Raw genomic sequence first — 21,315 nt, forward strand, 5'->3', positions numbered from 1 at the left:
GCCTTGAGTCCTTAGGATGAAAGTACTCCGGATCTTAGCACGAAGGAGGCGGAGGCAGGCAGATCTCTGAGGCCAGCCTGGTTTACAGGCAGAGTACCAGGACAGCCAGTCCCTGTTGTGTCTTAAAAAGCAAAAACAAAGCAACAAGTTCAGTTTCCAGTACCCACAGAGCTCACGACCAGCAGTACCAGTTCCAAGGGACTCCGTCATCTTCTCTGACCACTTAGCCACCAGGCCAGCACATGACACACATACACACAAATGCTCAAAAACAAACAAACAAACAAAAAAAAAAACAACAAAAAAAAAACCCCCAGAGTTTCTCTGTGTAGTCCTGGCTGTTCTGGCCTCACTTTGTAGACCAAGCTGGTTTCCGAACTCAGAGATCCGCCTGCCTCTGCCTCCCAAGCGCTGGGACTAAAGGCGTGCGCCGCCACCGCCTAGCTGCTCACACATCATTATAGCATTAAGGAATGCTATAAAGAGCGGACAGCTGATGTCGATGTAAGAGCTACTGCCACTGAGTGCAACGTGTGAACCTCAACTATATCCTGAAGCAGGAAGGAAGATTTTTCTTCTGGGGGGAGCAGTCAGCCCCGAAAAGAAAGGTGATACACAGCTCTCTTCAGGAATAGGGGTTATTAAGACTTGACACTCCATTACCAATTATTTATTCAAGTCACTTTACTGATTGCCATAGCTCAGCGTTTTGAAATTGAAGGAGAAAGGTCATTTTTTTTTTTTTTTAATATCCAAGTTTTACATAGAAGTTATGGAAGTTAATTCATCTCTAAGGTCTCTTTGCAGGTCTGACATTGTCATTTTGTCTTTTAATACACTTAGGCAACAAATCGTGAGCCAAAAGATAAACCTAAGGGATAACAAAAGAGAAAATATAACAGATATAAAAATGATTAATCACAAAACGTATCGAGTTAGCAACAACAGCAAGGTAGCGGGCTTTCCCAAGGAGAGGTTTTAGGGTGGCTTTTTAACCCTAGGTGCGTACATAGCTAAAATACAGTCAAACAGAAAGCTCTAAAAGCAGCGCGTCCTACAATCTGAGCGCAGAGAAGGGTGCGAGCCCTTGTATTCTAGGCAGCGTTAAGAGCGGAGGAACTCTTAAGAGATTTTCAGTAAAGGGGCTCCTGTCAGACAGCTCAAGGTCACCGAACGCATAGCTGGCAGTCCCGGGGCGAGCCCCGGGGCCTGGGATTCCTACCCTCGGGGTGACACGGCTCCCGGTGAGGTCTGGCCTCCCGCCGCGCAGTGCTGCCAGTTGCGCAGCCCCACGACCCGCGTGCACGCGGCGGCTCCCTTTCCCGAGTGAAGCCTGACACCCCACTGCCCGCGGACCCTGGATTATGAGAACAGAGGAAAACGACCATACTTAGCCGCAGGCTCTCGCATCCGACGCCGGTACCGGGCTGAGGGGCTGCGGTACAGGTAGAGTCTGAGCTCCGAGGGTCTGTAATAGAGAGGGCGCCGCGCCGCTGGAGAGCGGAGAGGGAACACGTGGGGGCAGTGATGTCAAGCAGAGGTATAGACCCTTTGACGCAGATTCGTTACAACATGGGACAATGTATGACGAAAAGCAAGTAACCCAGGTGAATCCTAAAAAAAATCTCCAAAGAATTAACTCTTGGGATTCTCTACTAGACACTGCTCTATAGTGCTCACTTCCTTTCCCGCAGCAACAGAATCTGTCGAAGTTTCTCGAAAGCCTAATATACTTAACCCTAGGTCTCTAACGGTCTGCAGTAACTACAGTGTAAAGAACCCTTGATAAACAAAAGCGGTGTTTCTGGGCTGATCTAGAGTTCGTCAGTCCTCGGGAAATACCTAATATCGCATCCAAAAATAAATGAGATAAATATGCCGCCTTTAAAATAAAAGTAAAGTTACATTTCTTTGAATTCTCTTACGTTGGGAGTTTGTTTCCACCCGGAGAGGAATATAAGAACACCAGACTGCTCCCGGGCGCTCACTTTCCGGTCGGAGGGCGGGATCTTTGCGCGCAAGCGTGCTGAGTCTCTAGGGCGGGCTTACGGGGTAAGAGAAGGTTGACCCGCGAACAACTGAAGCTGATGTCACATTACAAATGGGACGGTGTGTTTGCTGGCCTCCGTGGAGACGCTGATGATTAAATTTGGGTGTCGGAAATTGCTTCCGGACCCGTTGGAAGACAGCCATTAAGCTCTTGTGAGGGTCATATTTTAAAAACAGGATTTTAACGTTACCTGCTCGGCGTGGGTCTTCGCATCAAACCTTGTCCCCACCTCCACGTCTGTTGGGATTCTCTGCGGCAGCCAGGGTTGGAGGAGTGTATTGTTAGTATGGTTTCCTTGGCTTCTTTGCTCTTGGCCTAATTCCTTTCAGATTTATTGTTTTGGTACATTAACAAACTCAGAGGCATTAATAGTAAATAAGACACTATAGTCGTATTTAGTCCTGGATTAAATGTCAAGATTGAAATGTACAGATTTGTGACTATTTTGTCTATTAGACTATTTTATTTTTAAAGTTAATGGCTGCGTCATAGTCATTTTTGGAATTCGGGTATTATCAAATTCACTTCCATCCCTGTTTCTTTTCCTGCTACCCAAAAGAGTTGAAACTGCGTCCTCAAGTCTGTGACCCCAGAAGAAAGGCCCTCTGTTCAGGACCGCAGGACTTGTTTTGTGACTAGCCATATGAAAAACTTTGAGTTTAGCACGGGAAGAAGGAAAAAGGTTAAAATGCCAGCGAGGAAACTGCGAGAGGTCCTTTCTCCAAACCTAGAGGATAAAGTGCCTGTGGTGGAAGATGAGCTGCCCCGTGTGCCTCCAGCGTTGTCTGCAAATAAACGTCTTGTTGGACTGAGGACTAGCTCACATGCAACGGCATATGGTATGTGATGATAAACTGTTACAGCTTCCCACCAAGTTTCCGGTTTTGTTTTTTGTTTTTGCAAATCATTAGTCTTTATTTTCATCTTTAGTTTGGGTTGTGCATGCCCCAAAATTTAGAGGAGTCAGTGTTTACATTCTCAAATGTAAGATACAAATCTGGTTTGTACAGGCGCTTGAAAAGTAACTTGATTCCCTGGGAAAAATAACCAGAATCTACAAAAGGTTTCAGCATGTGACAGAATGAAACATGAATATTTGTGAATATTTCCTGTTGTTCTTGGTGTGGTCTCTGCATCCTGTTCTTGTGCACACCCATGGTAGATACAGTAAGCTTGAATAATCTACTTAATATTTACGAAATACTTGACCTTCATTTTGGATAGTGCTATTCAATCGCGCGTAGGAGAAACACATAACTCTAGTCTTTAATGGCTTCTCTGTTTAGAATTCCCATGCCGTGTTTAGAACTATGAAATTGTACTGATTATTTTAACGATCATATTAATGAGTGTCTGTGCAAGAACACCCATATGCTTGCTGCTTTTTGAAGATATGCTACAGTAGGCCTTCTGTTAAACTAGGCTTTTATATCTATTTGGTGGCTTTTGTTTATTTTTGAGACAAGATTTCCCTGTAGAGTCCTGGCTGGCTTGTAACTCACTGTAGATCAGGCTGGCCTTGAACTCACAGAAATCTGCCTCCTGAATGCTGGGATTAAAGGCATGCTACTATGCCTGGCCTTTGTATACAAGGTTTGTTCTGAAGCTGGGTGTGGTGGCACACGCTTTTAATCTCAGCACTTGGGAGGCAGAGTGTGAGGCTAGCCTGGTTTACAAGTGAGTCCAGGACAGCCAGGGCCACACACACAAGGTTTGTTCTGGTGAATCACATATTTTTTCCACATTGCATAAATACCTTTTAGGATTTTCAAAAGCAGTATTTTCAATTGTGTGTCTGTGAGTGGGTGTGTGGATGTGACTTCAGGTGCCTGTGGAGGCCAGAGTAATGGGTCTACCTAGAGCTAGCCTTATGTATGGGAACTGCCTGTTGGAAACACCAAACTCCAGTCCTCTGCAAGAGCACCAAGCACTCTTACCTGCTTTGCCGGTTCTCCAGCCCCTGAAAAAAAAATTCCTTTTAAAACATCCTATTTTATCTTAATAGAGAGAATCTCCCTGTGTAACTCTGGTTGGCCTGAAAGTCACTCTGTAGATCAGGCCTCAAACTTGAAATTCACCTGTCTCTGCCTTTGAGCACTGTTAATTAAAGATGTTCGACACCGCCTCTGCTCTTAAAACATTTTAGGTCTTACCTGCTTAATTGCTTTGACTCCTTATTTTGCTAAATAATGAGCTATAAAGTCTTTCATTGGGATATGTTTTCTCAGTTCCCTTTTACAGGAAAGTGTCTACACCTTTGGTTTTTAAATTAATACAGAGATTCTCAGTTCTTGTACTGTGCCTATACAATTGGTAAGGTCAGGCTTTGATTTAAAGATGCTCAGATTGGAGCTGTGGCTCTGTGTTAGAGCTTACCGTGAAAGTAGACTTGGGTTCAGTCCCTAGGAAAGACAACAAAACAGCATTCATTGACTTCTTTGCTTTCTTAGGTTCATTGGACTTAACTTCTGCTAGAAACTATCACCAGCCTTTGTCAGAAAATCCCCCTGTGTCCAATCAAAGTGTAAGTAGAAGAATTCCAAGTCAAATTAAAGCTCCAATACTATCAAGCTTTTTAAAGTATGTTTTGGTAACAACATGTTTTGTTTGGTTTAAGTATCTCATACAAGATGTTTTGTTTTTCATTTGTTTATTTTTTATCACATTTTTATCTGTTTATTTTGTGTTCATGTAAGTATATGTGTGGGCATGTACAGACGATTTTTGTGTGTGGAGGTCACAGGGCAACTTTCAGGGCCTTATTTTCACCTATCATGTGGGTCCAGCAATCAAGTTGGTGTCATCAGGCTAGGCAGCAAATGCCTCCATCTGTTGAGACATCTTACCAGCTCAAGAAATGTTTTATAGACTGTGACTTGGAGAGCAGGGACATTAAATACGTCTGTTGTATAGTTAGTCTTGTTGGTGTTTAGAAAATTAACATCATCTTAATTTCTTTTTAAATAATTTTTTTTTATTTTCATGTGTGTGAGTGAGTGCATGTGCGTGCATACGTGTGTGTGTGTGTGTGTGTGTGTGTGTGTGTGTGTGTGTATTCATGTTTGTGTGTGGAGGGGTAAGGGCTGTGTGTGTATGCTGTGGCTCAAGGCAGCCTGCCACATTATCCCAGCATTGACTGGTTCAGAGGATCCAAACTCTGGTCCTCATGCTGTGAGGCAAGAGCCTCAACTCCTGCGCCACGTCTCAGCCCTATCTTTTTTCTTTCCCTTTTACGATTTAGCAGGAAAAAAGGAAGGGGAAGAGCAACATGGAATCGATGTAGTGCTTACGAGGTGAAGTGTCTCAGCATGGAGTCTTAGAGATGAGTTCTAGGATCACACTCAGGAGCAGGAAGCTCTTGAGCAGTGTATGTGACTTGCATAGCCCAGCGACTGTGGAAGCTGTGGCTAGTTTGCAGTGTCATACTGTTAAATGACCAGGCTATCTTCCCTCCATTGAGTCACCACTGAGTCAGATTGTCACATTAAGCTGAAGCAACGGAGATGTTCAAATGTGGATTTGAATCAGACTCTTGACCCACCTCTGCTTGTGGTTCATTTTCTCATCCACCTTTCGGTGCCACATTGCTCGTTCATTGAGAGGCCTTGAGTGGCTTCGGAGTAGCTGTGACGTGTGTAGTGCTGGGAACGAAATCAATAAAGCGTGCAGACCCTCCTTCCCGGTTCACAGTAGACAGATGGCTAGAAATGTTGTCTCATCAGCGGTAACTGTGGAGCTCATTCAGCCTTACTCTTTTATGCCCAAAGGAGTTTTCTAACGATGCTGTAGTCCTGCGGCTACCTTCGAATAAAACAGAAGAGAACAACTCACAAAAAGGTAAATTAATACAGTTGATTCTTAAAGCTGAGTTAAAATACACAGGAAAATTTTTGTTTTAGTTTTGAATGCACAGTTCTGTGACACTGACTTTGGAGACATTCAGTGACATCAAGTATTGAAACTGACTTGTCATTCCCCTCCAGAACTTTGTCATCTCCCCAGCTGAGCTCTGTTCCCCTCAGCTCCTCCCTCTCGCCTCTGGGAATCTCACCACCTCAGGCACCTCGTGTAAGCGGCATCATCTAGCCGAGCCTTTGTGCCTGGCTACTTGAGTTTACATGATGTTCTTAAGCTTTTCCACACTGTAGTATGTGTCAGTATTTTCTTTGTAAGGATGGAATTGGCTTTATTTTTAAGTTTTAATCTATTTATTTTGTGTGTATGGATGTTTTGCTGCCTGCCTGTGTGTCTCTACACAACACTCTTGCCCATGAAGGCCAGAAGAGGCATCAGATCCCCTCAGACAGAAGTTATAGACAGTTGTGAGTCACCATGTAGGTGCTGGGAATTGGACCCAGGTTCTCTGTAAGAGCAGCCAGTGCTCTTAACTGCTGAGCCATCTTTCCAGCCCAGAATTGGCTTATTCATTTGATAGCGTAACAGTTTTTATATATTTTGTGCTAGGCATCAAATCCAGAGCCTTATGCGTATTGGGTAAATCTACTGTCTATATCCTGAGCTCCTATTATTTTTGTTTTAAATTAGGGTTACTGATAGAATCTAAAACCTGTAAAAAAGATTTACACAAAACAAGCCTACTTTCCTATTATGAGCTCGCTGCAAAGGCTTGGCATGGGATGTTTCTTTTATTGTTTTGTTTGGTTTCTGAGATAGGGCTTTGCAGTGTAGCCCTGGCTGGACTAGAACTTTCTATGGTAAGCCAGGGTAGCCGCAAGCCTGCAGGGAACACCATGCCTCTGCATCCTGAGTTCTAGATGTGGGCTGAAAATTGCAAATCAAAGTTCATTCCTCCTTCCTTTCTTTTAAAAACAGTGCCAGGAGTCAAATCTAGGACGTCATACATGCTCAGCAAGTGTCTTGCCTCTGACTACACTCCTAGCTTGGCCGTTTTTCTTCAGAATCTGAAGTATAATTTTATATCTTGATTTTTCAGCAAACGACATCTTTATTTCTCAGTATGCCACGGGACAGAAAGATGCTCTGAGAACTGTTTTAAAGAAAAAGTAAGTTTCATTATAGACACTTGTAGTGATGTGCTACCTTAAGTTAGAAGGAAATTGGGCTTTAGCATATGTTAAAAGAAATGCACAGCAATTAAGAATACAGCAGCAAGGCGTGGTGGTGCACGCCTTTAATCCCAGCACTCGGGAGGCAGAGGCAGGCAGATCTCTGTAAGTTCGAGGCCAGCCTGGTCTACAAAGTGAGTCTAGGACAACCAAGGCTACACAGAGAAACCCTGTCTCGAAAAACTAAAAAAAGAAGAACAACAACAACACAGCAATGTTTTTTAAAGTAACCATAGCAACGACAACAACAACACAGCAATGTTTTTTAAAGTAACCATAGTAGCTTCTAGGGCTCAGGATATAGCTTGGTGGTAGAGCACTTGCCAACACGCACAGTCTAGGAGTGCAAATGTAGCTTAACAGTAGCAAATTCTGCTGTGGCTCTTACTCTACCCTTTGCCATATTCTGTTGCTCACTCCAATGGTTACAGAAGCCAATCGTACCTACTGATGTACACAGACGCAGGCATGGGTGACCGAGGCTCGGGTAGGAACGAACATTGCATTCAGTGGATCACTGCAGCCTACAGACATGAAAACCATGGGATGCTGAGTTGTCAAACCTCAGCTTGTGTTACCTGCAGCAACTGAAAAAGAGTCAGTAAAGGGAGAGACCAACAAGCGGTGTAGAGACAGGCTCATTAGAAAGGCAGCAGCTGTGTTGTGTCCGAAGAGGAAAGTAGCGAATGGAGTAAAGGTTGAGAGTCTGTGAGAAAAGCTTGACATTAGTTGTGTGCCCAGTGTCTTTTGTGTCCTCAACAAGAAGAGCTTTGTGGTCCACACAGATGCTGTTCGGCAGAGGCGGTAGCGGCTACCTGTTTACATGTTGTAAAGTAGGGCGGCTAGAAGAACGGAGTCTGAGGTGGGCAAAGCAGGCTGATCTGAGAAAACGGAAGTGCCATGGGAAACCCTCTGGGAACCGGACTCTTAGCTCTGTCCCCCACTACATCTTTGGCTTTGGCCAAGTGAATCCAATTACCTCTGGACTACGTTTCATTATGTAAAATTAAGAAATAAGGATAGATGGCCTTAAATTAGATTCCCCACTCCCCATTTCTATCTATGGCAGTTGTCATGTAATTATGATGAAATAATTGACAAAACTTGATGATTCAGTGGGGTGTGAGAAGGTCAGCAGATGGAGAAGCCAAAGTAACTTCACATGGTTCAGGTGCACGGAGAACAATTACTCTTTTAGTTGTGATGAGGCATTGAAGAGAAGTGAGTCCCAGCGAGCGCACTGTGCTGCCTGCAGAATCAGCGTGAAGGAGCCAGTGCCGTACATGGCGTACTCCTGGCAGCGTTTTCTTCACTGACTAGAGAGTGCAAAGGACCAGCTTTTTAAAAGGATGAATTCAGGCGTCTATCTGCAAATTATGTATGTTTGCTGTGGGTTTTTTTGTGATAAGGGGAATTGAACTCAAGGCCGTGGGCATGCTAGGATCTACCACTAAGCTGTCCCAGCCTGCTGTACTCATTTGTATTGCAGACTGACTGGTGCTGTGTTTGGTGCCCATTAGATAACCTGAGTAACATTTACTGAAAAAGTTAAGAGTCAAAACACTCAGGACTTCTAATAATCCTTTTTTGGACTTTGTGCTAAGGTGAGTAAACAGCAGAGAAAGAGCTAGGTAACCGTGTGTGTCGCGGACACAGGGTCGTGAGCTGGTTGCCACAGATTGGTAGTAGTGGGAGATGGGGAGATGATTGCCAAAGGGTCCGGTTTCAGTCAGAAGACTAAGTAGAAGAACTTTTCATGCAGCATGACACCTGTAGGGAATAGTAATCAGAGCAGGTCAAAAGTTCTCACAATGGAATAGAGAGCTTTGTAAGGTAATGGATGTAGTAATTAGCTTGATCGTGCTATTTTACAGTGTACGCATGTATCGGAATATCACACCATATACTGCACACACATAATTTAAAATTGTCAATTGTAGCTTAATAAATCTGGGAAGACAGTATGTGTCATAAATGTTATAAATTTTTGGTTTTCTGGTTTTTTTTTTGTTTGTTTGTTTTTCTTCAAGATTATATGTTTTGCTTTTTGTTGCTTCGAGATAGGGTTTCTCTCTGTACCCTTGGCTGTCCTGGACTCGCTTTGTAGACCACGCTGGCTTCAAACTCACATTGAGATCATATTTTAATTGCAACATTTCTGTTTCTTCCCTTCAAATCCTCCCATTTATCCCTCCTCCCTCTCCTTCAAATTCAGTGGCTTCTGTTTTCATCATTTGTTATTGGATGCATATTTATATTTGTGTATTCATATATATTCCTAGATAAATCTTGGTTAGTCCACATAATATTACTTGTATGTATGTTTTTGGGGCTGACCATTTGGCCCTGGACAACCAGTTGGTGTGCTCTTCCCCGGGAAGGCCACCTCTCCCACTCCCAGCTTTTCTCAGTTGCCTCTCGTTCTCTGTGTAGGGTTGAGGCCTTGCGGGCTTTTCTGAATGCAGTTAGGCATGTTCATCGGTGTCCCGCTGTTCAGCTCTCACCTGGTGGTCATGTTAGCGAGACTTTATGGGTGTAGCTTCAGCTGTAACCGGGAGACGAAATCTCACAGCAAAGCCCGCACTCTTACAGTCCTTCTGCCCCTCTTTCACAATGTCCCTGAGCTTTAGCTAAGGGAGTATTTGTAGTTGTGTCCTTTAGGACTGACTTCCCAATTCTGCACTTTGATAGCTTGTGGTTTTCTGTAGTGTTTTTGTTGAGAAGGAAAGCTTTCTTGATGTAGGGTGAAAGGACAGTGCTTCTAGATTATCGTTAGGGGCTATGCTGCTTTAGTAAGTTATGGCTGTAGATTCTCCTGCAATAGCCACAGTTTCACTAGGACTGGCTAGTTAGCCTGCTTTCTAGTACAGACATGATAGCTCTTCTCTTGAGCAAGTCTTAAAGCCTCTGAGAGAATTGTTGGTTACGAGCAAGATATATGTGTCCCCCTCTGCCCCTGTGGTGGTTGTCATGTGGTGGTTGATGGTTCATGGGTCATAGCTGGGTTGGATTGTTGGTTGCCTCTCTCTTTTGGAAGCTAGCACGGCACCTTCTGAACCATGAAAGCTAGTTCTCAGGGAGGAGGCATTCTTTCAGGTCAGTGTAGCTCAGGGGCCTCTGAGCTCTGTTTCTAGAGTTGCATGGTGTCTTCAGCAATATGGATTTACTTTTCCACCTCAGGAGGAGGAGGGTGGTGGTAACCAAGGGTAACAGCCGTATGTTTAGGAAGTTTCTTAGACAGCCCTGACCAACAGCTGAAAAGATGGCTTCTCATGTCTGGTGTTGGGGTTTGTTAAGTTGTCTTTGGGTTTTAGAGGAAGTGTTGTCAGGCCAGATAAGAAAGCCCATTAAATCTCTCTATATATGATAAATTATACTATATATAATATAGTATATTAATATAAATTATGTAAAACACAACATACAATATCACCCATATATGTTATATAATATATAAAATATTATATAATATATTGTTATATTACATATAAAATATATTATATTTATACACTGAATTAGCTGCATTACAGTTTTTGTTTGTTTGTTTTTTCAAGACAGGGTTTCTCTGTGTAGCCTTGGCTGTCCTGGACTCTTTGTAGACCAGGCTGGCCTCGAACTCACAGTGATCCACCTGCCTCTGTCTCCCGAGTGCTGGGATTAAAGGTGTGTGCCACCATGCCTGGCTCATTTGTTTTTTCACAAGTTGCTTTTTGATTTCTTTCTATTCTGGATATTAATCTTGTGTCAGATGTGTAGCTGGCAGAGATTCTCTCCCGTTCTGTGGGCTGCCTCTTCATCCTGTTGATCGCAGCGATTTAGGTGTGCAGAAGGTGTTTTGTTTAACGAGGCTCCACTTTTCAGTTGCTGGCCTTGATCCTTGGGCACATGGAGCCCTATTCAGGAAGTCCTTCCCCACGCCTGTTACCGCACAGGGCACACTGCCTCTGGTTTCTTAGAGCAGGTTCAGGGTTTCGGGTCTCAGGCTTAGGTCTTTGATCCATTTGGAGGTAGTTTCTGTGCAGGGTGATAGAAATGGGTTTACTTTCATCTTTTGCATGTGGACATCTAGTTTTCCCACCACCATTTCTTGAAGTTGCTTTTTTTCTCCAGCTTATGTTTTGGAATCTTGGCCACATATTAAGTGGCTGAAGTTATGTTTGCTTCAGCTTTGTTCTGTTGGTCTAGATGTCTGTTACTGTGCCAGTGACACATGGGTTTTGTTAGTATGCTTCAGTGATGTATCTTAAGATCTATGATTGGAATTCCTCCAGCGCACACACGTGCACACACACGCATGCACACATACACGCGCACACACACCCTCCCGCCCCCAGCTCAGGGTTGTTTTGGCTATCCTGTATCTCTTGTGGTGCCATATGAAATTATGAAAGTGTTAACTTTCTAGGAAGAAGGAGATGGGAGTTTTGATTGTGATTGCATTGAATCTATTATAGCTTTCAGTAGAATTGCTGTTTTTATACTGTGAGCTGGGATGTCTTTTCCTTTTCTATTGACTTGATCTCTTCAGAGGTTTCAGGGTTTGGATTGTAGCTTCCTTCACTTCTTTGGCTTGGTTTATTCCTAGATACTTTATTTTCCGAGAGGCTGCTGTGAATGAGAGTGTGTCCATGATCTCCTCTGTATGTATGTTGTTGGTATAGAGAAAAACTATTCATGTGTGCACGTTAATTCTGTAACCCTCCACACTGCTGAATTTGTTAATTGTTTCTAGAAGTTTCTAATAAGTCTGGTTTTTGGGATCTCTAATGTATATCTGCAAATAGGGACAGTTCGACTTATTTCCCTATTTGTATCTCTTTAATTTCTTTCTCTTGCCTTGTTGCTCCAGCTAGTACTTGGAGCACAATGTTGAAAAAGAGTGGAGATGGTGGACAGCCTGTCTGGCTCCTGACTTCAGTGAGAGGGCTTCAAACTTTTCTCCATTATGATGATGCTGGCTGTGGGTGTCCTATATATAGCTTTTAGTATGCTGAGGTATGTTCCCTCCAGCCCTGCATTCTCTAGGACTTTGTCATGAAGGTGGGTTGAATTTTGTCAAAGGATTTTTCTTCTGAATCAAGATTATCATGTGATTTTTGTCTTGAAGTCCATTTTTGTGGTTTATTGCATTTACTAACTTGTTAATGTTGAACTATCCCTGCATTTCAAGGATAAAGCCATCTTGGCCATGGTGTATAATCTTTCTGATGTATGCTTGTATTCTGTTTGCAAGTATTTTGTTGAATATTTTTGAGTATGTTCATGAGGGATACTGGCCTGTAGTTTTCTTTTTTTGTTGTATCTTTACTTGATTTGATTATTAGAGCAAAATAGGCTTCAGAGAAGAAGTTCAAGACTGTTTGTTCAGTTCCTTTCTTTCTTTTTCTTTTTTTTGAATAGTTTGGGAAGGACTGCCTGTAGATCTTCGAATGTCTGGTAGAATTCTGCTGTGAACCCATCTGGTCCTGAATGTTATTTGGCTAAAAGGTTTTAATTACTATTTTAATCTCCTCATTTTTATTCTTGGTTTAATTTTGGTGGTTTGCCTGAATGTAGAAATTCATTGATTATTTTTAAGCTTCCCAGTTTCATGGAGTACAGGTTTTTAAAATATTCCCTTATAATATTCTTAAGAATTTATTCTTAATTTATAGTGTTTCCCTGTTCATTTTTGATTGTTAATTCAGGCCCTTTCTCTCTTTAGTTAGTTGGGCCAAGGGTCTATTGGTTTTGTTTGGCTTTCAAAGAACTAGCTCTTAGACTTGTTGATTCTTTTTTTCTATTTAATTGATTTCTCTGTGTTTTTTTGTCAATTAAGCTTGAATTTGCTTTGTTCTTGGTTTTTTCTCTTTTTGAGTTGCTTCATTATGCCACTTACTTGTGCTCTTTCTGATTTTTTTTTTAAACATAGTCCCTTAGAGCTAAAATTAACCTAATAAGACCACTGTCGTTGTGTCCCAGAAGTTTTGTTGTGTTTTATTTTCAGTTTTATTTAGTGTCAGGAAGTTTCTGTTTATTTCTTTGACCCATTCAGTGTTTAGTAATGAGTTGTTTAATCTCCATGGCCTTAAGTATTTACTAGAGTTTTGTTGTTGTTGTCAATTTAAATTTTTGTTTTGTTTTTTGAGACAGGGTTTCTCTGTGTAGTTTGGCTGTCCTAGAACTCACTCTGTAGGCCAGGTTGGCTTTGAACTTACAAAGATCTACCTGCCTCTGTTTCTCAAGTGCTGGGATTAAAGGTGTGCACCACCATGTCTGGCTTTTTAAATTTTAATTTTACTATTTTTGTATTTTAACAAAATGGCTTTATATTATGATTATTCCTCTTGTTAGTTCAAAATAATGCTTTCTGTATTTTCTTTAGATTTCATTTGTTGGTGTCTTAGTTAGGGTTTTTATTGCTGTGAAGAGACACTATGACCACGGCAATTTTTTTTTTTTTCAAGACAGGGTTTCTTTGTATAGTCTTGGATATTCTGGAGCTCACTTTGTCAGAGGTCCACTTGCCTCTGCCTCCCAAGTGCTAGATTACAGGTGTGCACCACCACCACCTGTTTTTGTTGTTGTTGTTGTTGTTGTTTTTGTTTTTTGTTTTTTGTTTTTTTGTTTTGAGACAAGGTTTCTCTGTGTAGCCTTGGCTGTCCTGGACTCACTTTATAGACCAGGCTGGCCTCAAACTCACAGCGATCCTCCTGCCTCTGCCTCCCAAGTGCTGGGATCAAAGGCGTGCGCCACCACCAGGCTTGCTTCTTGCATTTCTATGGGTGTGCCTTTCTGTCTTAGTCTCTGTTATATTTCTGTGAAGAGACACCATGACCAAAGTAACTAAGACCAATCTTCCTAATCCTTTCAAATAGTGCCACTCCCTGGTGACTAAGCATTCAAATATATGAGCCTATGGGGGCCACACTTACTTAAAATCATGACACTTTCCTTGGAAATTTTCTTCTATGATCTTCTTGAAGGTCTGTGCCATTGATTTGGGTTTTTTCTTGCTCATCTACTTATAATTTGAAGGTTTGGTGTTTCTTATGGCGTCCCACATTTCCTATGTGCTCTTTTTCTGTGGGCTCCTCCTGCTTCTCTCCCATTCTTGTTTTTTGGCCTAGGATCCTATACTGATCCGGATAGTCCATATTTTTCTTGATTCATCACGCTTGTAAGGGTTTCCCTTGGGTTTTCTGGTTGGGATATTGGGTTCTTCAATTCCATCTTCCTTTCAGCTTGAGTCCTCTTCAGTATTCTTTCACTTTAGTGAACTCTGTTTCAAACCCTGGTCTGTCTTTGTCATTTCCATTAGCCTTATGTTTGTGTTTATTCTCCTGAAACTCTTGCCTTCACTGAGCTGTGTCCTGTGTCTTCTTTAAACTCCTAGAATTCTTTGATGAAGTTTATGATTGCTCTTTTAAATTCTGTGTTCTGGTGTTATGTAGGTAATTCTCAATGGCAAGCATTTCTATAGGACTGGTAAGTTTTGGAGAGTAGACTCTGAGTTAGTCTTTCATGTTGTTGGTATTGTTTCAATGAGATCTGGGTATGTTGACTTCCTTTAGTTTAAGTTTGCTGTGGATAGAGCAGGATGGGAGAGAGGGGAATGTGGGGATGGGTTGGGTCCATCAGTTAGAAGTGGCTTGGGTGGAATACAGTCCAGTGACCAGAGGGGACTGGGCTGGTAAATAGGGTGCTTCCTGTTCCAAGAGGAGAGTGTGGAGGTCTGAGTGGACATGGTGGAGTCAGGTAGTGTAGTGGATAGGTAGAGCTATCCAAGCATAAAGCTGGGAAGGTAGAGAAGGCCAGACTAGGATGATAGACTGTTGGACCCAGGTGAAATCTGGTAGATTGTGGAGAAGACATGGATGCAAAGGTTGTGTACTCAGAAGGCTAGACCCTGGAGGAGGATATGCTGTGGAGTTGGGAGGACGTGGTATGGTGTGGGGGGGTGGAGTCAGCACATGGTCCTGTGGGTGGATGCAGGGAGGATGGGTCCAAGAGTTTAAATGTTGGCTACAATTTAGGAAGAGGCTTGGATTTGGAACCTTGGGGTCCTGTGGAAGCCTAGAGGTTGCTGCTGCAAGACACAGGAGGCCAGACTAGTCTGGGGCACTGGCTGTGGAACCTGGGTTAGATCTGGTGGGTGTATGTGGGATGTGGGAAGTTTGGATATGGAGTGGAGAAACTATCGAGTTTCTTGCTTTTTAAAATAAAAAATGTGCATGTGCCAGTTTGTAAGCATGTACCTACTGAGCTATATCCCCAATCCATATTATTATAATTCTTCTAAAACTATTTGGTGAACACAGTCACCAATTCTTAGAAACAGATGCAGTTCTCCTGCCTTTGGGAATAAAACTAGTATTTGAATTTTTAGAACTCTTTTTAAAAAATTTATTATAATTTATTCAGATTACATCCCAATTATTATACTTTCACTTGTATGTATCTTCCTGTTCCCACCCTCCCTCCCTCTTCTTCCCTATTCCCCTCCTCTAGTCCTCTGACAGAAGGGGACCTCCTCCCCCACCATATGACTGTAGCCTATCGGGTCTCATCTGGATAGCCTGCTTTACTTTGCTCTGTGTGTCCGCAAGACCTCCCTGCCAAGGGGAAGTGATCAAATCAGGGGGCATCAGAGTTTATGTCAGAGGCAGTCCCCACTTCCCCAACAACGGTGGATAATGAGCTTCCCTTTGCCTATATAGAATTTTTAGAACTTTTATGTTTGTGCTTCTTGATTCTCTGTCTTTATAACTGTGGCTAGTGGTTGTCATGTATTAGTCATTTTCAAAGATAGTATTACTGCCTTCAAGGGATAACTTTGTATTTCTTTAATCCTTAGAGACCTAAACTTAATAACATTAACTAAATGACTTTAATAATCATTTTAAAATTAGTTATGTGCTTGGGTGTTTTGCCTGCATTGTATGTCTGTATGCCATATGTATACCTGGTACCTCGGCAGTCAGAAGAGAGCATTCAGTCCTCTGGAACTGTAGTTACAGATGGTGTGAGCCACCATGTGGTGGTGTTAGGAATTGAATCTGTGACCTGAAGAACAGCCAGTGCTCTTAACTGCTGAGACATCTACCCCTGATTTAATTTTTTAAAAAAGAAAAAAGAAAAAAAATTTAACAAGATCAAGCTGGAGAGATGACTCAGTTGTTAAGAATGCTTGCTGCACTTGTGGAAGACTAAGTGAGTCCTAGCACCCATGTCAGGCAACACACAGCCTTCCACAGTGCAAAGTCCAGGGGCGGGTGATGCCTCCAGCTTTCAAGCACAACTGTCTCACATGTACATACATATCCCTCTCTTACACACGCTGCACATAACTACAAATAAAATAAAAATTTTAAAGAAAAATCGAGAAAACAGCTTTAGGAGATTCCCAGTCTAGGGCATGTAGGCATTTCTTCAAATGGATCAAGGTAGATCACTGAAATTTTTTATCTCTTTGTATTTGAAGAGCTCAAAACATGCCTGTTTTTAAGGAGGTGAAAGTACATCTTTTAGAAGGCACAAATATGGAAAAGAATGCTGTTGCTCAGGAGACTGAAACTTCACCCAATAGAATTGATTCAGCTACAACTGTGGCTGCAGCAACTGCCGCCGCCATTGCCACTGCGGCTCCTTTGATAAAGGTATGTCCCAGACATCCCCGGACACGGAGATGCAGAGTTGTCTGTTACCAGCTGGCTGAAGTGCTTGTGTCTGACTGTGCACTTAGACACATTCTAGTTGTTCCCACTTGAAAAAGCTGTTCCTATTTGTGGTCGTGAGTTGTTTCTCAGAAGCTGTGAAAATTACTTCCTGTGAATGTGTTGGCTAGGGACGCATGGTGTTCTCACTGTAGCACTGAGTGCCATGTTCTGGATGACCAATCTCTGAGAATCAAAACCAGGGCCCTTATGCAGTGATAGACAAGTGTTGTCACACCAAGCTGCACTGCTAGACCTGCATTCCTGAGTGAACTGAAGGGTTGTATATGATCCTATCACATTGTAGATGACTAGCCTGTCAGTTTGTTTGTTTGTGTTTGTTTTGTTTTTGTTTGGTTTTTTTTTGAGACAGGGTTTTTCTCTGTGTAATAGCTCTGGTTGTCCTGGCCTCACTATGTAGTCCAGGCTGGCCTCAAACTCATGAAGATCACTTGCCTCTGCCTTCCAAGTGCTGAGATTAAAGGTGTGTGCCACCATGCCCGGCTTTGTTTGTTTGTTTTGTTTTCGCTTTTCGAGACAGGGCTTTTCTCTGTGTAGCCTTGTCTGTCCTGGACTTACGTTGTAGACCAGGCTGGCCTTAAACTCAAAAAGATCCACTTCCCTCTGCCTTCCTGAATGCTGGGATTAAAGGCATGCACCACCATGCTGGACTTTCCTGTTTGTAATAGGGAAACAGAAGTAGGTCGGGTCAGGTCAGGATGGCATACAACTTTAGAGCTAATGAGAAACAGAGTCAAGACTGAGATTCAAAGGTGTTGACCTACCCTAGCCCCACATTAGAAAGGGGTGTGTGTGTGTCTGTGTTTTGAGACAGTGTCATGTATCCCAGGCTGATCTTGCCTTTGCTGTGTAGCCATGGATGAGCTTTAATTTCTGACCCTCCTCTACCCCAAGGTCTGGCATTGTAGACATGCACCGTCATGCCTGTTTATGCGTGCTGGGGTTCAGATCCAAGGAAAGCTTCATGTGTGTTAGGAAGCATGCTTGTAACTGCGCTCCCTCCCTGTCGTTCTCTTGTGAGGTAGGATCTTCCTATCTGTGCCTGAACTTGAGCACCTACTGTGATTACAGGCATGTGCCGCTGCACAGCTTGAGTCTGGAACTCTGACAAGGGATGTTACCAGAATGAAGACAGGACAGGCACACACATGCAGAAAAGCTGAGGGTCAGGTGGGCTGCTTGCACTCTCACAGATCCATTTGTACTGCCACCACACCTGAACTTCATCATGTTACTTGTCCATAGCACAGAAGGAGGGGTTGGCTTGTCTCAGTACCGAGTCTTTGGAGGACAGTAGGCTCAGACTGTGAACATCCAGGAGGAGTGAGCACGGATACTTGTCTTTTTGTTTTTGTTTTTTTCAAGAGTGGGTTTCTCTACTTGGAACTCACTGCATAGACCAGGCTAGCCTTGAATTCGGGGATCAGCCTGTCCCAAGTGCTGGGACTAAAGGCTTGCGCCACCATGCCCAGCTTGTTCCTAGCACTCTGGTTAGTCCTCTGTAAACACTCACATTTGGATCATAGGAAGACAGCTTTGCCGATTCTGAGCCTGGTCCATATGGGAAGAGCCTTTGCCAGTTTCCCATGAGTCAAAGGCCTTGTTTCTTGTCACAGCTGTGCCCATGTCAACAATGCACACTTACTCCCGGCTTTGTCTTTTATAGTCATTCTGTCATGTGTGGCATCAAAGGCTACTTTGTTTTCTATTTCTTTCTCTTTAACTTTAAAATCTTTTTTCCTGGCGTTATAAAACCTTTTGGGCAGATTTGGTGTGCATTACACATACATATGCATGTACAGTCTATGAAATAAACCATACCTAAGGATTACTCTGCTTTGCCTCTTAATTTTGTGACTCTAAAAACAAAGGCATTGAATATGAGAGGTTCCATGAGCAGAGACTCAAGCTTAGCCCCTTCTCAGGACCGATTGCTATAAAAACCTTTCTTGGGCCTGAACACATCTTTGATGTCTTCCTACAATATGAAATACTATTTTGATATTTCTGTTTTAGGTACAGAGTGATTTGGAAGCAAAAGTTAATTCTGTTGCAGCATTACTGACTAAGTTACAGGAGACTGATAAACAGTTGCAGCGTGTGACAGAGCACCAAACGAGCATTCAGAGTAAGCAAGAGAAATCCCATTGTCATGATCACGAGAAGCAAATGAATGTGTTCATGGAGCAGCACATCAGGCACCTTGAAAAATTACAGCAACAACAAATGGATATTCAAGTATGTATGATAAAGCCAGTGTACATCCCACGATCCTTTTTACTTATGTCTCTAAGTTAATACTAGCTGATAGTTGTCATAGCTCATTAGGTTGTGACAGTTTGATTTTTTAAATCAGGATTTGCTTGTTCATTAGTCTTTATGCTGTGTGCATACTTGGCATGTTCTAGATTATATGTGATTTCTTTTTTTTTTTTTTTTTTTTTTTTTTTTTATATGTATGTTTTATCTGCACATATGTTAGTGTATCCCATTTTCATTTTGTGTTAAATATAATAAGCCATTTTCAAGCCTGCTAAAAAAAATCTCAATATATCTTATGATTTGACATCATCAAATTATATGTAAAATAATTTGAAATTAATGAGATGATTGTATTTCTTCTAGACCCATTTTATTGGTGCTGCACTGAAGGCTAATAGTCTTAAACATGTTGACATGTCCCCTTCTAGAGCAGTGGAAAAATTCTCTGGAAAACCAGGACATCCTAATCTTGGTACCAGTGTTCCTTCACACAACACATTTGTTTCTAAACAAGGTAAAATACTTGATTTCTTGAGAATAAAATGTACCAGTGGTGAATGTTTTTCATGTGTAAAAGGTGAAAATTTACTTACAAAGTGAGAGACCTTTTTTTTTTTTCTCTCAAAAATAGTTTTGGAAGTATGTATATATACATATATATGGCTCAAATAACTTTAGGGCTAGGTAGTAGTGGCACACCTTTAATCCCAGCACTCAGGAGGCAGAGGCAGGCATCACTCTGTGAGTTCCAGGCCAACCTGGTCTACAGAGTGAGTTCCAGGACAGCCAGGCTGTTATATAGAGAAACCCTGTCTTGAAAAACAAACAAACAAAAACTCTTTAGGTTATTTTGAAGGTTGCTCAAATTATGAATTATAATAATTCTTAATTTATGGTTCTAAGTGATTACTTGCTAAGTGGTCAGAAACCTAGAAATTTAGAAAAATTCACTTATTGAGAATTGAATTATTCTCTAGACCTCTGACAGGCTGTACAGTCATGGATTCCCTTGATTTTGTCAGAAGAAAACTCACCTGAGTACAATTAAACACTATATTCCCCTTAATCATTGTGTTGTTGGGTAATTAGGCAGTTTTAGGAGTAATATTATAATAATGGCATACATCTGTTTTTTCCTCTTCTCTTTTGAGGTGGGTTTTATATTGTAGTGCAGACTGGCCTAGGACTGGTGGTGACCCTTCTGAAGCCTCAGCTGCACAAGTGCTGGAATTACAGGTGTGCCAGCTTGCTGCTATAATATTTTCTTTCTTTAATCTGTTAGGTCAAAGTATATTGCCAGGTGCTTTATTTAATAGTTTTCCTTGCCACTGAAAGTGTCTAGCTGGCCTAGAGTGATTCATTCTCAGCGCTCACATGGCAGTTTAGAGTTGCCTATAGTTCCAGCTCCAGGGGCTCCAGTGCCCTCTTCTGCTCTCTACCGACATTGCACAGACATGCATGCAGCCAAAAATCAACACACGTGGTGAATTATCCATTCATAACTTCAGTTCCAGGAGATCCAGCGCGCATGTGCGCGCGCATACACACACATACACACACACACACACACACACACACACACACAGAGTACACTTAGAGGGAAGACACTCTATACATATGTAAAGATAAATCTTTTGTTGAAAAATACCACAGCCTTGACAATACTCAAAGATTATCACATTGATTTTTAATTTACTAGCTTTATCTCTAAAACATTTATAGTTTTCTTTTATTTCGACTTCTCGTTGACTATGAAGTTCTTTTCTTAATTTCTTTGAGACTATAGTCCTGGCTGTCCTGGAGATCCACTTGCCTGTGACCCAGAGTGTTGGCATTAAAGCCACCACCACCATGCCCAGCCCACCTTTCTTTTTCTCTTTTAAAAATAATTTTATTCTGATGGGCATGGTGTTGCACGCCTTTAATGCCAGCATTCGGGAAGCAGAGGCAGAGGCAGGCGGATTGCTGTGAGTTCGAGGCCAGCCTGGTCTACAAAGTGAGTCCAGGACAGCCAAGGTTACACAAAGAAACCCTGTCTCAAAACAAAACAACAACAAACGTAAAAATTTAAAAAATTAAAAATAATTTTTTCTGCATTGGTGTGAGGGTGTCAGATCCATTGGAACTGGAATTATAGACAGTTGTGAGCCACTGTGTAGGTACTGGGGATTGAACCTGGGTCCTTTGGAAGCGCAGATAG

At 42.2% G+C, this 21,315-nt stretch overlaps 1 protein-coding gene across 1 annotated transcript in view; it reads left to right on the forward strand.

Annotated features, from left to right (window-relative positions):
* The first annotated feature begins 2,016 nt into the window (after nt 1-2,016).
* Kiaa0586 (KIAA0586 ortholog) overlaps nt 2,017-21,315 on the forward strand; it is a 101,880-nt gene continuing 82,581 nt past the window's right edge. The window contains exons 1-7 of the mRNA XM_051147226.1: nt 2,017-2,889; nt 4,501-4,574; nt 5,818-5,887; nt 7,005-7,074; nt 16,601-16,775; nt 18,870-19,091; nt 19,479-19,629. Of these exons, the coding sequence (XP_051003183.1) occupies nt 2,694-2,889; nt 4,501-4,574; nt 5,818-5,887; nt 7,005-7,074; nt 16,601-16,775; nt 18,870-19,091; nt 19,479-19,629 (958 nt within the window). The 5' untranslated portion in view covers nt 2,017-2,693. The remainder of the gene's footprint in view (nt 2,890-4,500; nt 4,575-5,817; nt 5,888-7,004; nt 7,075-16,600; nt 16,776-18,869; nt 19,092-19,478; nt 19,630-21,315) is intronic.

Source organism: Acomys russatus, chromosome 1 (genome assembly GCF_903995435.1).
Source record: "Acomys russatus chromosome 1, mAcoRus1.1, whole genome shotgun sequence".
NCBI lineage: Eukaryota > Metazoa > Chordata > Mammalia > Rodentia > Muridae > Acomys > Acomys russatus.